Genomic DNA, 17,270 nt, shown 5'->3' on the forward strand with positions numbered 1-17,270 from the left:
TATGATTCCTGCATGTTCTGCGTGTCTCTGTGTGAATTAATGAATGGTTTGTTTACTACACAGACTGAAGCTCGTGATGCTTGCAGTAATGAGGACATAAACACATCAACAACATCACCAGAACTGTTCTATCGGAGTCACTTCACAAGCATTTTACTGTTTCATTTGAGTAAAACCAGTGTCAATTTAAAAGGTATTCACGGCAACCCGTCAAATAAAAGTTCATTTTTACATAAAGGCATTGTGCTAGAAATATGACTATTATTTAGTAGAATGTATGTGACACTGCTACTACCGTTTAATTTTTTTTATAAAACTATTTTTTAAAGAAATTAATCATTCAAAATTTCTTCCATGTTTTAATTTTAATAGCAAATCCCCTTTATTTGCCAACAAATTTAATGTGTTTAAACTTCATTACAAAACTAATTAAATTTGGGTGAAACTTGTTTACTGTTTTTCAAAATTATATTACTTTTAGAAAAACTTTAAACACAATTGCAAATAAGTTTAAAGAATGGCATTGTTTTTATTTTTAGTGATAAAACGGGTGTTATTTTTTTTAATTAGCATATTTTTGTGTTTTGCTTTGGTACCGAAACTGGTACAGAGAACCGTGGATTTTCACTGGTATCGGTATCGAATACCAAATTTCGGTACCGTGACAACACTAGTTACGAGAGGTGCAGTGCTATTTGATCCCCAAACATGGAGTGTATTGTGGCATCCAAAGAGATTAATTGTGGCCAGACTATACTCTCCCAGTATTTCACAGGCTTGTCTAAATGTGGTGCAGCAAACTTTAAACAAGCTTTAACATGCTTTTTCTCCAGTAATAGAGTATTGCGTGGTGAGCGTTTATACAGACCAAAGCGTTTGAGTGCATTATTTCTTGTTTACTTTGAAACAATTGTATCTGCTAATTCCAGGTCTTTCTGAAGCGCTCCAAAATGGTCCTTGACTCTTGGACAACTCCTCTGATAATTATTTTCAATGCTCTGTCAGAAATCTTGTGTTGAGCACCTGGTTGTGGTCGGTTTATGGTGAATTTATGTTCTTTCCACTTTCAGATTATGGTCCCAATAGCGCTCACTGGCACATTCAGAAGTTAAGAAATCCTTTCTGTAACCAATGCCACCAATATGTTTTGCAACAATAAGGTTACAAAGGTATGTTTCTGGTGTGACACGTTGGTAAAAAATAAATAAAACATTTTGTATTTTTTTTGTTTGTTTTTTCTCACAAGACTGGGATTTGGTGATTTGCATGTGTGTGAATACTATGGTAATACAAAAAAAATTAGCAGAAGCATTTAACATCACGTCTAAAGGCACCATCATTGCGGACAACGCTTGCAATGTTTTCAGCCTCTGTCGTCTAACTATGATAATATGAATGCACAAATTTAATCCCAAAAGAGTCACTTCATTAGCATTTTACCATATAATTTGACAAAAATACCATCATATCTCACACACAGCAGCTGCAAGTTCCTCACGGCAACCTGTCAAAATAAAAGTTTAGATTAACGTGAAGAAACTGTCAAAAATATATTTTATATATATGTTGTGCAGCACTTTGTTTGCAAAACAATAAAATGTGTTTTTCAATTGATTATGAGAAATTAAACCGTTTAACGCCTTCATCTGATTACCAGAAAAATTAAGAACATTTTATATGGCCTTATGGTTTAAAAAAGGACCTTATACAAAAAACTAAAAGGTTTAAATAACAGGCCTATGGCTCTTAATTTCTTTTTATAAATTCACCATTTGTAAACTGATGTTTACCGTTAATTTTTTTGAAATATCAAATCGCATTTGTATTAATCGAGAATCGAACCAAGAATCGAAAGCGAATCAAAATCGAATCGGGACATCTGAATCGATACCCAACCCTAATCAGTATCAGTCATAAGAGCAGGAAGATAGGATCTTATCAGGATTTCTGCACAAATCATGTGCAAAATAAACAACTGAACACCAATCCAGAACAATCAGCCTTTAAAATGACATCTGCGAGCCGTCACACATTCTCCATTAGTTGTTTTCAACAGTTATTTGACCGCATGAGGAGCCAGAGATTGGCCAGAGGCCTGGAAAGTCAATGTCTATATCATTTATGCATTGTTTAAAGAAACACGAGGAAGTTTAGAGTCAGCCAAAGAGCTAAAAGCAAATAAAAGTGTTCATCATTGGAAATGATAAACCAATTTCCTTTAATGAATCTAGCTTTTGTGCATTTCAAATGAATTCAGTGTTCAGATTTAATTCAAACAGCCATCAAGTTTGCCAAACACTTACTAGATATTAAACCAGAATATTTAAACACTGAATTTAATAAGGATATAATTGTAAATACCCTCGTCATTGTTATTGGTTCTAAATTCTGGTGCTCCAAACTTACTACAGAGCAACTGGAGAGCTGAAAATAGTTCATGTGGTTCCTGTGAATGTCGCTTTAATAATTGAGCTCGATGTTCTTGCTCCCAAAAATGACAAGTTAGAAAGTCCCACAAATCATCTCCTCGCTCTCGAGTCGAAGCCGCAGCACTTTTGTTGACTTTCATATGCTGAAAGCCGCAGTAACATCCACCGACTCTAGCGAGCTGACAACCGCCAAACCCTGGACCGAGACACAACTGGAGCAGGACATGCAAGGTTCATATTGAGTGGGAAGGGATTCCTGAAGAAACTACAGCAGGAGATGGTAAAGTGGATGATGATTTATGCAATCAAGACCTCCAAAAAGTGCCATTAAAGTGGACCGTTCAACTGTTCAAGAGTCATACGATAGCTTTATGTGAGGAACTTGAAAACCCAAACTCATTTGCAAATGCAGATAATTAGAGCTTGTACCAAGTTTGAACATTTGTGACCACAAATAAGGTCTGAGAGACAGAGAAGAGGAACTTCAATCATTTACTCACACAAAGCTACTGTATCATGCAGCTTGCAGTACAGACTTCCAGGATTCTGCTAGGGATGCACCGAAAATAAAGTTATTGGCCTAGGGTCAAATACAGAACAAGCGGTTTTTCAAGTTTTTTTTTTTTTTTCACCATTGCACAAATTAAATAGCCTAAATGTGCTGACATTATAGCAACAAAACAAAATTTTACTTAAAATTAATAAGTTAGTAAAATTCTATTTTTTTGGCAATCAGACCACTTTCTTTTAATCAGAGATATATTTTTTACTATAAAAATCAAAGCAGTCTTGTGCAGAAAAGCCTTCTTTTTAAAACATTAGAAAATATTACAGATCCAATTTGAACACTGTGTGTTAATGTTACAATAAATGTATTAAACCTGTTAAAAAATAAATATCATCATTATTATTGTCTTTCTAATTTATTTTAAAGAACAACAGTAAAATTACAATACTAACATTTATGAATGTTTATGGAGTTACTGCTTTTTCTCAACTTTTATTTTGGCAGAAACGTGCAGGAAGACCTTAATGCTTCTTTAGTTTCATTACGAATGTCACACGTATTGCATTGTCACGTGCCAAAACAGCTCTATAAATATTAGTATTGTAATTTTATGGTAATGTAAATGTTTTATAGTTAAATATTACAATTTACTTTATTTTTTAAATATTGTTCTTAATAATAACAGCATTTTTCATAAATGCTTTATTTAACTGTAAATTGCTAATTTCACTATTTTGTATTTTTAATACTTTTGAGAAATAATAATGCGCATAGCCGACTGTAAAACATTTAATCGAGGTATCTGAACCGTCATGCTAAGGCGACCTAGTCGAGACCAAAACCACTACTTCAAACCAAAACTCTTCGTGGAATCCTTGAGTTACTCGTCTCATTAGCCAAGCTCTGTCTCTGGAAATCTGAGGCAGATGAAGCTCAATGGAAAGCATTCATCTCCCTGTTCTCTCAAACGCCTCCTGCTTATGTAACACTGGATTATTGTGATTATGGAATCTCATCCTGCTCTTACCTCACACCCGATCGACACACATACACACACACACACACACACGGCGTGTGAAACTCAATCATTCGGCATGTTCACATGCTACAAAAGCATTCCAGGCCTTACTGTACGCGAGGAGCAACGGTGAGGTTAAAGAAGAGCCATCAGGGAATAATATAGCACTCAACTCAGACTAAAATTAGAGCGTATTTGTTGAGCACAAATATCAAATATCAATCTGACAGAAAGCAGACGGTTTTGTGAAGTTTAGGGCTGTGGAGGGGTGCTAGTGATGTGTGAACAGTGAGAAGAACCCTCGACTGAACCAAACAGTCGAGGGAGGGAAAGTTCAGCAGATGAAACCCAAGATGATATCGGTCACCAGAAAAAAAGGCGATTGGAACAAACTTCACGAACACCTACTGAGTGATGAGAGACATTTGATAACTGATAGTTTTTAATTAGACAATGGGTGTGAACTGAAAAACTGGCCAGTGTTATTAAAGTTAACTAAAACTTGTTTTGTTTTTTTTTACTAGAGAAAAATACAAAAAGGTAAACTAGGATAAGTAAATATATATATATAAAAAAAAGTTCAGCAACATTTATTTTTCCCTTATTTATCCCAATTTAAAATGAATTAATATTTAATTTAGATTTTTTTTTGTATTATTTCAATTATACACATATATGCATGCGCACACACACATACATATATACATATATATATATATATATATATATTAAAGGTCGACTGATAGTGGATTTTGCCAATACCGATAGCTAGGTTGGACCACACTGGCCAATACGGATTAATTAACCGATAGTTTTTCTTTAAATGGATACTGAACAAATACTAAAATAGTACTTTAATTACAAAAAAATAAAATAAAAAAAAATTATAAAAAAAAAAAAAAAAAAAAAAACCTACTGAACCATACTAGTAGTAGTATTAATAATAAAAGTAGTAATAATAGTAAATGTTGAAATTTTCACACTCTAATAGGGCCCTAAGAAATCGGTTTAGTTTTTCCTAAATCCTGTTAGATTTTATCCAAATTCCGTTATTTTAAAATTTTCATTTTTCTGGATTCAGTTTTTTCCATTTGAATTTTTCTCCACTCCTTTTTAATAGTTACATTTAAGTTTATTAAAATCACAAATCAAGTCTTATTAATTAAAATCATGAAACTCAATTTAATAAAAGTTTAACAAAAATTAAGTTTAGGGCCCTATGAAACGTTTTATTTTTTATCACCATATTTCTTTTAATCAAATTCTGTTTTAGAATGTATAACTATTTGAACGCCTAAAACAATTTATAATTTTTTTTCTTAAAGCCTATTTTTTTTCCTCTCAGAAATTCTGCGTGTATTTACATTTTTATTGTTATCGAATCAAGGCATTGAAACATTAATTTCATTTATCTTTTAATTACTGAAAATTAAGCAAACTTTTTTTTGCAAACAAAGGGGATTTTCTAACTTTCAAACATGGAAGAAAATGTTGTGTGATTAATCCTTTAAAAAAAAAAAAAAAATGTTTCATTTTAGTAGCAGTGGGCTATGTACATTCTACAAAACCGGACTTTTATTAATATTAATATCTCATAGGGCAATTATACCAGCACAATGTTTATCTCGCACTTTAACTGCTTCTATTCTTGAACACTTAATGATTATCTAATCAATATAAAAGAGCAGCGCTGAGTCCAGAGGAATTCAACTCTAGCATCGGTCTAATACAGTTTATTTATTCACCAAATGGACACAAGTTTACTTCAAAAATGAACAATGAGGCATAGAGGAGTTTGAATTTCAGCGTTTAAAAAAAATGAAGCAAACAGAAAGAATGATCTATATAATAGCTATATAAATAAATCATACAGACTTTAATAGAGCCACAGAAAGACAAACGTCTTGATGAAAATGGCCAATATACAATTCATTGCAATGCACATAATTTTTCATTAAATTACATTATATTCGCCCCGAATCATTGTTAATGTACATATATTATAACACGGCAAACGAAAAGCCTTCAAGTGATTCAAAGCTTTAATTTGCCTGAAATGTACATATTTGGTGTTAAACACCTTTTATTTTAAACAACTGTATAATGAATGACATGTGACATAATGGAAAGTTGAAATCGCTCTAGGGCTGGAACAGAATATTCGATTATTCAAATATTCATTCGGTGGGTTGGCATTTGATTTTCGATTCTGAGATTTAAATAATCGTGCAAAAAAACTTTTATTTGAACACCTGGCATCCACCGCGATACGTTCTTCATTTAGACACTTTTTGACTATCGTGGCGATTACAAACCGTTCTCAGCCCAGGATTCTCAGGCATGGTTAGACAAGCGTTGCTTAGCCGTGCTGTTAGAGTTTGAACATTAAGTTTGAAAAAACCTCTTTAAGAAGTATGTCTATAGTAGGCTACTGTTGGTGTTAAAAAAAAAAAAAATTTTGGCTTTCCCTCACAGCAACTCCCCTGATAAACCATTCCTGTCATTGCAAGCATTATTTATGGTACTTTAACAGGCCTGGTTAAAATCAGCCCAAATAAACCATCCCGTTCCCCACATCTAGCCGGATACCTCCCACATCTAAAGGTCAAATGACTCGGAAAGGCCACGGACAAACAAATATTATGAGGAAATAAGAGTGTCCTCAGATCACTGTGGAAAGTCTTATAGGCTCTTAAAATAGAGTGTTAGTGTTTTGTCTAAGAACGAAAGGAAAGAACATAAAATGTTCATGTTGATAAATGTGCTCTCGGACGCATTCTTCCAAGAATCATCTGTTACTCCGCTAGAGAAACAAACCAGACTCCAGCACTTTCCCAGCAGAGTTGAGTTTGTTATTAACAGAAACAATCACACACAGAACAAAAGTTCTGAATGATTCGGAGCAAGTGTTTCATCTCGAGGTTTGGCTGATCTAAGCTCTCAGCACACGGCTAAATCAAACTCAGATCTGCTCCTCTCTCTAAATCAAAAGAAAACCGATAGAATAGAGCAAGCTAGTGTTAGATGTCTTTTTTGCTTTTGTTAATTGTATAATAAAATAAGGAAACAAATAGAATACAAAAAGAATAGAAAAGCTAGTGGTGTTTTTTTTTTTTAAAGAAAACAAGTAGTTAATAATAAATTATGAGTGCAAGTCTAATAGAGGCATTTTTTTTTATAATAGAATTAGAATGAGTGTTAGAGTTAGAGGGTCAAATAAAGATGGAAGAGATGCGTTTTAGTCGTTTAAATCACACCATCTCTATAATTTCCATCCAGAAGTTAATTCATCAACACAGTTATGAAAAAGATACTATATATTTTAAATATAAATACATAGTTGATTTCAATTGTCATGGGAAAGCAACAGCTCTTGATGAGCAAATTAAACCTAAACTATAACTTCAAACACGTTTAATTCCTTTGATTACTGAGGTTCGTTCCTGGTACAGTAATGCATGTGAAGTATGTAGAAGAGGACGGCATGCTTGCAATATTTTAAACAAGCATTCATAAAGCACGGGTGTGACCTCATGCATCTCTGAAAGAGCCAATCACAGACTCAGGGACTCACACACAAAGACAGCTCTGTGGTGAAGGTCTGGCCTGTGATCATGGAAATATTAACACTTCAACATCACTCCAAAAGCAACACGGGCAGCTGCCGTCTCAACCTCCAGCGAGCGATGATATTAACAGCAAGCTCCCGGATGACAAAGATCGGTCTTAATGAAGCATGGCATGCTGGGAAACCAGAGGCAGCGTCCCAGTCGGATCAGAGCTGATGCAAAGAGACTTCTCTGACCGACTTCAGCCGACAGTGTTCGGTTTGTAGATGGGAACGCTTTACAGGAAGACAAATCAAGAGAAAATCCATGAACCACTTCTGAAAATCTGCGAGCAGGCTTGACTTTCACAAGGAGATTCACTGTCAGACTTTAATTCTTTAAGAAATCTTACACATGAGAGTCGTGTTACTCAAGCTGACTGTGACTACATGTACTGCTTTATGTCCCGACACCTTCAGCTTTTATGTTCCTGATGGGTAATAAATCAAATGCTGAATCTCTTTCTCTATTGGAAGTCACACTGCTTTAAGGGACCAAACAGAAAATGCAGAGAACAGTGTTTGGTTTCTTTGAAACCATCTACAATATCGCTGTGATGTCCCTCAGTACTGTAAAGTAAAGGCAGATTGATTGTATTTAATGATCTGCACATTAGTTTAAAAAAAAACAACTAAAAAACTAAATTAATAATAGCAAAGAAAAATTAAAATGTAAAAAAAAAAAAAAAAAAGTCTAAAATTTAAAAACATTAAAAAACATTATTAAACTAAAATACAAGCAAATAATAAACAAATTATGATATTTTACAATTAAACAATTAATAAATAACTAAAAATATATATATATATATATATATATATATATATATATATATATATATATATATATATATATATATATATATATATATATATATATATATATATATATATATATATATATATATATATATATATATATATATATATAAATAAATAATGTAAAAAAAAATAAAATAATGAAAGTAACTAAAATCCTTAAACAAATAGATACAACAAAAATAAAACAAACAAATTCATGTAAAAATATCAAAGACTGATTATAAAAAATAATTCTGCATTCATTAGCTACTGGGTTTGATAAGTAAAAAAGTTACTAAACTGGGTGGATTATTTATATTAAAACGCAGATTGCAGGTTTATTAAATAATAAAAAAACAAAACAGTTAAACAAACAAAAAATTTATAAAAACCCCAAATAAAGCATGCAAACAAGAGTTGTTTTAAAATCTTGAATTATGGAAAAGTAAAGAGAAGTACTCAGTAAGTACGGGCAGATGGGCTCAAAGCATTGATGACATGCGTACTTTATGAAACTCAAGCAGCAGTCTTGGCTCGCCGTCTCGCTAGTAAAGTGGGTTTGTGCGACTTGTGCCGTGCGCTTCAGGCCTCGACACATCCAAGGTGCGGACGCTCGGCCGGCTGGCACGACTCAGCGCGTGAGAAAGTGTGATGTAAGAGGAAAATCGTTCTGCATGAATCAAAAGGACACCAAATAAGGGATCAGACAGATCTCGTTCCACAGTTTTCCACTACAGATTAAGCCGCTGGTGTCAGTCGCTCAGTCTCTCTCTCACAGCTGCCCAGAGAGTATAAATAACTTCCTCTATCTCCCACAGGAGGCTTGCTGTGGTGGGCAGCACTCACCACACTTTCTTTTTCTTTTTTCTTTTTTATAAGTATTTCCCTTGTATTATTTCAAATGAAAATAAATGAACAAACAAACTGAAGATTTCAGATTTTAGCAGATGTCTTACAGATGTACTTAAGCTGTCTGGGTAGTTGAGATGCAGATAAACGTCTACATATAATTAAATACTAATTCTGCGTCAAATTCAACTACTTTCTTCTCTGTATCTCCCAGCGCTGTGTATAACAGCGTCAAGCGGCAATTACAAAAATGTTTAAATTTCAGTTTACTTGAACTTGCGACAAATGCAGCGTTTGGAGATTTGCTAAATCCTGGAGGGACTGTATTTACCATTTAGGTGTAAATTAGATCCAAAGATGAACGGACCAGGGATTCTGAGAGTGCACAGGTTTGTAATGACATGAGGAGAGTAAATGATCGATGAAGTATTGTTTTAACTCTGGATGTTCAGTTCTAAATCTCCACATTAGGACTTACTCTTTTCTCTTCTGCCTTTGCTTTGAAGCCTAGATTACAAGAGTTAAATCCCCGTATCTCAACATCCCAGAATGTCCGCAGCTGTCACGATCTATCTATTGCACACAACTGAGCCGCAGAAGCACCAAGCAAGAAGACCTGTACCAAATCTCCCAGAAATTCGCTTGCAACGCTAAGCATTCATCAGCAACCATGGCAGCATCGCCTCGCTGATTTACGGTCGTGCCGCTTCCAGACAGATATTCCTGGGGTTTAAAGTCTCTGCTCGAGTGTTAAAAGTGCAGCTGGCGTACTCGAGCTCCTGTGCAAACCAGTAGACAGATCCATCTCCATCGCAGATGATACATAACGTCCCTCCGAGCCCGCGTTGCATGTGGAAGCCAGGTGAGAGACCTGCGATTGGGGGCCGTTTACCAAAGATCAACAGGAAATAAGCTGAAGAAATGAGCCAGATGGCTAGCGTTTAAGCAGAACTGATGGATGAGGTTTTCTTGGAGCAGATTCATGGCAAAAATATATATCTGGCAACCATACACATTAACTTTGTGTCTTACTTGGACAATCTGTGTTTCCTGTGGCCTCAAACAGATGCCTGTCGTTCCTGGTGGAAGTCCTTTGGTAATATAACCTCTAAAACTTGTATTAAAAGTAATTACATTTTAAAATGTAAGTCAATATGCAACAGAGACCGCAACTCATTTTGCTGCCCTTATGTGACGTCTTGTGAAACATTTTATGCAATAGGAAAAAAATTTTTAACCACAGGATCGACAGGATCAGAATTTGGTCAGAGCTAAAGAGAAGTTCGCATTGACAAATGCCTTAACATATACCAAAAGCCCAAGAAGTGTTAATCTAGTCAAAATTACTGACAAAAATATTAGCAGTTGAACAATTCCTTGATTTCTGCCAAAGATAACGAAGTTGAGATTGGAAATGTGCATCATGAAGTGTATAAATTGTTATGAAAATCTCAAAAAATATATTTTAAATAATCCAATTCAACATGCAGTAAACAACTACAAAAAAAAACATCTTTTTTTGTTCAAATGTAGAAATTCATGTCAAAATTGTATCCATCTTAGCTATCATCATCTTTGCGAAAAGTAATTTTTTTTTTACCTGCAACACTGCTGATTATAAATACAAGCACTGATTATACAGTAAGAGATATAAGAGATAAACACGAACAACGATTTTCTCAACAATTCTGTAACCAAACATGAGTAACATAACAGGGTCCATCATCATCTAACATCACCCAAAAGTCTTCTAGCATGTGCTAAACAACATGCGGAGGATGCACAAATCAAAGAAGAACTACATGTCTCTCATGCACCTATTATTGACATTTAAAGGGCCATTTAAAGTGTGCATGACATGATGAAGATGACACTCACTCTGGAGATGGTGAGAGGCATGCTGAAGTCCTTGCCACCCTGTAGTCTGAAGCCCCAGGGTGAAGGTCCGCTCAAGGACACGCTGTAGTTACTCATGGTGGAGCGGGTCACTGCTGAAGGTGCTGCCGAAGTCCAATTCACAGCCTGAACAATGACAGCAAAGACACACAGTAAAGGTCACTGATCATGCAGGAACAAAACACCATATACTGACGCCTACACAAAATCCTTGCCTAGGAAGCAGAAAGAAAGATAAAATAAAATAAAACAACAAGTAAATAAGCAAACAACGTAATAAGGACAAATGAACACACAAAAAAGACCATTTCAAATAAGCAAAAAAAATCTATAAATTAAAAAGCAAATAAAAATAAAAAATAAATAAAATAAAAAATATGCAAACAAGCAAATGAAACAAAATATAAATACATAAGCAAAAACAAAACAACAAGCAAAAAAAAGCAAATATATATTTCAAACAAGCATAAAAATGAACAAATAAAATAAAACAAAATCCAATTATTTGGCTAAAAAAGACAAATAGAGAAGCATAACTCAAATTTACCAGAGCAACTGATTGATCTGGAAAATGTTACAGGTTTCTAAATAAATCTAGGAACAAGATGGTTCATAGTCCAAACTTATCTCATAAGTGCAGATAAAACAAACGAGCAGCCGCTATTTATATAAACCTGCTGTGACGGGGGAATCTCGTGTGCACACACAAGTATTTTAAGAGCTTACGGGTGAGTGTGCAGTCGTTGGTGAGGTAAAACCCAAGCACAATCCAGCACAGGAAACATTCCATGGAAACGGATTAGTCTCTGGGGGGTCTTTCTCAGGAATGTCCCACAACACTGACGCTTTTAGAAGTTAAAATCATTCACCTGCTCTCCTCGTTCTTCAGACCTCTACAAACATCTCAGAACGTCTACAAAAGATACAACTGCTTCATATCAAACCGACTTTCACTCAAAACTGATTGTTCAATTGCTGTGGCTTTTCCATGCTCTGGTATAAATTGGACAAAATGTAAAGATGAGTGGAAGTCAATGAACTATGTGGATGACAATATGTGCAATACATTAACATTATCAGCCATCTATTTAATAACTGAATACCAGAGAACATGAAGGTCAACCGTGACTCAAAGAGGTGTTGTGTCTGTGACTACTGAGCCTCGGGAGCTGATGTATTATTCTTTTGACAGCAGTTTCTCTGAAAGCACTAAGGGTACTGTTATAGAGAACAACATGTTCATTCTGAATAGAGTGAATGAAGCGTTTTTCCATGCCTGAAGCCACAAGGGCTGTTTGTGTTTGTCACACAGGCTTTCAAACGGGAACATTTACTCATCCTATCAGATCTAGATCAACAATACTGTTGTGACTCAGACGGAGTCTAAATAACATGACAAGAATAGCTTGTACTAAATATCAGAGTTTGCAGACTATTTCTGTTAGCATTGAAAGCATCTATTTGCCCCAAAGCTTCAAAAAGTTGTAAGTAACTGTAAGTAAGTAATGAGAATTTACAATGTAAGAAGCAAATCCATCATTAATATGTTTATAATTAAAATCGGAGTCCATTTGCTTCCTCCAGTAAAAAGCCCATCTGTTGTCTGTTATTTGTTTAGAGCCGTTTTGGCTTGTAAATGGCGCTTGACCGGTGCAGATTTCTCTCCTGATTCAGACCAGAACACCACTGTAGGAAGAGTTATTAAGGATTATGCACTTGTATTTAGTTAAAAACATCTTGATGGATTTGTTTCTTACAAACACGCAGCTTTTGTCTTCTCCAGATGTTCACTGATGGACTGGAGTGCTGTGGATTATTGTGATGTTTTTATCAGACTCTCATTCTGACGGCACCCATTCACTGCAGAGCAGCCATTGATGATGAGACACTGATGCAATGTTACATTTCTCCAAACCTGATGAAGAAAACTAATCCACATCTACAAAACTATTCCTTAAGCTCACAATAATGTCAATTAGTTACCTTTGAGCTGGAAACATGCCCAGTCAAATACACAAATACAAACTCTGAAACTATAACCATAGAGGCTTAATATGTCAGTCAACATGTGAGCTAAAACTGTGTAAACACCAACGAGCTTTTCCACCAATCTGTCAGTCACGGTTGGTTTTTCTCATGGCACGAATGGCGAGCCATACCAAGAGCACGCCCTGGAAAACAGACAGCCACCCAATAAAAACATTGCATTTTATTTAGTGAAATAAAGTAACAGTACATTTCGGACTCCCAACACTTCATTTCTGGTTCTCCAAAGAACTTTTAAGTAAACATATTCCTAAAAGAACAACAGTTTCTTAGAGTTAACAACAAGCTAAACATAATATCCATTCTATTAATCATTTGTGGAATGCAAAGCTTACATGTACATTAGAGGTCCTTCACTAAACTGAATGTGAGTGAATATAAACTGAGTGAATATTAGCTCAAGATTAAAGCCAAACATCATATTGGCCAGAAATGGCATAACTTTCCAGTTCCATTAAATTGGAGGAATTACCTAATTCTACACCCATCCAAAATAACACGCTTATGACAGCCGCTAAATCACTGCATGTGTAGACCGTGTCAAGCTACTGAGCCATAGGTGGCAAAAAAAAAAAAAAAACAACAACAAAAAAAAGGTACTACGCCAACACATAAAGAACCAAGCTCCAACATTGCTGGACTTTCAGTGTAACATTTAACAATTTAATGTTTAGCCATGCAGGCCTGATCCTAAACTACCAAAGTGACCTGTAAACACAATCTTTGTTTGAAAGACGGCTCCGAAAGCATTCAGAGCTTCCCTGTAAAAACACAGGTGCACTTTGTAACACTGACCAACTCTTGATTACCCACATTTCATTGGCTCTTATATAACAGGAATGCACCCGAACAAATAGTCCTAGTGTTTTACTAGACTACAACCAACTTATTATTGAAGAATCCCAATGGTGAAGCTCCTACACACATCACCTGCAGACCAGAGCCACCTGGGTTCAGTTCAGGCGTGTTGGATCACGTCCGTCTGTAATGACTCAATCCTGTCTATCCCATGGGAAGATTAGGGGGTTGGTAAAGTGTGTTGGTGTATTTAAATTCCACCTGCATTGAAGGGGACGATCCGGTTTTGCTGATCGATTACTTCCCCAGACGTCCCTACAGAAGGCTTCATCAAATTTAGCTCACTTCTGGGGACAATTTTGCATGAAAATATAGTATGTACACACACGCAAGCTTGCACACTACTCACTTACTCGGCTTAAGGTCAGTGACCAGCCATTTGGAAGCACTAAAATTACACGAAATGACTGTTAATTATGTTCATACTGCATTTAAACTGCGTCTTCGAGAACACAACCATTATTATCCATTTAAAAGGCGTCAGTCTCCAACATTGCACTTTTGGACCATTTCTGGTTGGCTCCCCCAAAAAATCTTTCAGTAAACTTTTTCTTGAAATAAGCATTTTGTCGTGCATTCTCAAAAATAAACCTTCTTTGCTGGTTCCAAGAAGAATATTTAACATCTGTGCCATATTTTATTATACACACATACATACACACACACACACACACACACACACACACGTTCTTTATTGGCATCCATCATGGTTCTTTTAAATAACTGTTGGCCTTAAAGTTTCTTTGAACAACCCAAAATGGCTCTTCTGTGTCATTGCTACAAAAACCCATTGGGAATGTTAATTTTTGGAGTGTGTGGATGTTAAAGGTTCTTCATTAAACATCGATGCCAAAAAACACCTCAAATGTCTGTTATTTGACATGCAAAATCACTTTTAGAGCAGAACTACATCTTCACCCTTCAAAATTCCCACATTGAGGAATTCATCAGCTATACTTACGCGCAAACCAACAATTTTATACTATTTTCTCACATTGTATTAAACTTTCCCCGCTTACTCTCAAAGACAAAATGACAGCAGAAAGACACCTGCAACAGGCAGACATCACATAAGACATCTCTACACAAAATATACAACTTATCAAGTAAATACATTGTTGAAATAGCGATAAATGTAATTCTTGAGACGTTATGAAAACACGTCAATATCAAAAACCGTTTTACATTTAAAAACGGAAACAGCGCGAAAAAACAAACAACCGTTAAACATCTGTAAAAGTTAAACGATAACCGTTAAACCAGTCAATTATAACCAGTAAACATTACCTTTCTGCAGACGGAGTGTGTTTTTGAATATATATAGGTTTTCATCTCATAAATCCTCTACAATAACTTTCATTCGGACCAGATTAACGAGTTTTTATTCGCGCGAATCGTAACACTGTCAGCTTCACTCGTTACAAACTCGTGCAACATGCGCGTAAAGTCCCCTGAAACCGCGCGTTTAAAGCGTATTCAAGTCACTCACCTGTGAGCTGCTGTGGAGTCAAACTGTGAGTGAAGAAGACAGAGAAAACAAGTTTTAGAAACCCCAGCGAGCGTCTAAGTCTGACTGACTTCCGCCCCTTTAACACACGCGCTGCACTGACGCGATGACGTCACCGGCACGATGATGGACTGGCTGACAGCTGTCCGTCAAAATGACCTGAAATATTATTTGGGTACTATCTCTTCTTCCAACAATGCCAAAGCTTTTAAAGTCAGTTACATTGTGCACAAAGTGTAATATTTATGCTTTTATATAATGAAAACAAAAGAGACTTAAGGCATTTCTCCTCTCTCTTGAATTTATTTTTAAACTATGTTACCACTCGCTCAATTTATTATTATTATTTTCTTCGTATTATTTTTTTTACTTTATTTTTTATTTTGTTTTACTTTTGTCTGTTTATTTTACTGTTTCATATTCACCAAAGTAAATTTACCTATCAACATCCTTTATGTATGGTTTTATTTGTTTATGTTATGTAGTTTAATGGTCATTTGGCTCTTTTCTTGTTCAATATGATTGTTGCCAGGCAAAAGAAAGCATTTAATCCATTTTATTTGCAACTTATGGGTCTGTCTACAAATATCTTACTGTGAAACATCAATAATCTAAGATTAAAGTTAATATTCAGGGAACACAGAACAAAAATACATTCGCTTGGATGCCAAGAGCACTTTTAAACCTTTAGAGATTGCTCATGACTTATCATGGCTAAACTAGGAGGGAAAAAATAGATGCATATAATACAAACAACAATTAATTATGCTTAGAGCAATAATGTCTGATGTGAATCTTAAAAACAAACAATAATAATAATACTTAATATTATTTAGCTAACTAACAATAGCTGTCTAACAATAGGCTGTCATACCATGAAGTGTTAACATCTAAATGATGTCACTTGAGATGCATGCAGGAGACGCTCAGCTCATGCCACTCATAGAGACTCAATGATCTCAACACAAGCTGATGTCAGTTTTTCCCATCTCTGCTTTTATAGGAGTGAACGTGCATGCTAGGAATACCGGCAAATGACAACAAGAAGAAAAGCATTAGATGGTGATAGCCATTGTGTGTTATTTTGTACAAGCGGTGTCTTAACAGTCATCATGTGAGAGCTGTTTCCTATCATTTCAGAGTGATGCACTGATTCACCTTGGGCTGCTGAGAACTAGTTTATATAATGTGCTCAAATGCTGCCATCTACTGCAGAAACCATGACTAAAAACAACACTGGGACCAAAACTCTACAACAGTGATATTTTGTCCACATCTATAGGAAAAAGTACTGGATACAATCAAAGACATGCTATGGTAAACATGTTTTGCTTCTTCCCAGCAAACTGGGAACATTCTTAGAACGTTCTGGCAAGGTTCGTCCAGTAACATTAACAGAACGTTTGTTCAAAACGATCTGATGTTCTCAAAAAGTTGGTACAAAAATGTTATTTATACATCGTTCACTTTACCTAAAATGCTTTAGTTGGATGTTAATTGCATTTTTAAAACGTGATTCGAAAATAGTATACCCCTAATGTTTACAAAATGACAATGATCCCATTGTCTAACAAGATAAACGTTTTTAAAACATTTAAAAACATTCAGAAAACGTTTTCATAACTTAATGAGAATGTCCTCGGAAAAGAAAAAAAACTTAATTGAATTTACTTTTTTTTTTTAAGGTAAGTGGTTGCAATTCACTTATTTGACTATTTAGCTATTTAAGACATTTAGTAACTAACTATGTA

The 17,270-nt window shown here is 35.2% G+C and overlaps 1 protein-coding gene across 5 annotated transcripts in view; it reads right to left on the minus strand.

Annotated features, from left to right (window-relative positions):
- Positions 1 to 15,556, minus strand: part of LOC113081548 (PDZ and LIM domain protein 5-like) — a 74,316-nt gene extending 58,760 nt beyond the window's left edge. For 4 of the 5 annotated variants that reach the window (XM_026253639.1, XM_026253638.1, XM_026253637.1 and 1 more), the window contains exons 1-2: positions 15,502 to 15,556; positions 11,091 to 11,234 (exon numbers count right to left, since the gene is read on the minus strand). In XM_026253639.1, coding sequence (XP_026109424.1) covers positions 11,091 to 11,186 — 96 coding nt within the window. In that variant the 5' untranslated portion in view covers positions 11,187 to 11,234; positions 15,502 to 15,556. Of the gene's footprint in view, positions 1 to 11,090; positions 11,235 to 11,655; positions 11,790 to 15,501 lie in introns of those variants that run through there. The other variant, XM_026253636.1, reaches the window with a different exon arrangement.
- Positions 15,557 to 17,270: the final 1,714 nt, after the last annotated feature.

This window comes from Carassius auratus, unplaced genomic scaffold (assembly GCF_003368295.1).
Source record: "Carassius auratus strain Wakin unplaced genomic scaffold, ASM336829v1 scaf_tig00034597, whole genome shotgun sequence".
Classification (NCBI taxonomy): domain Eukaryota; kingdom Metazoa; phylum Chordata; class Actinopteri; order Cypriniformes; family Cyprinidae; genus Carassius; species Carassius auratus.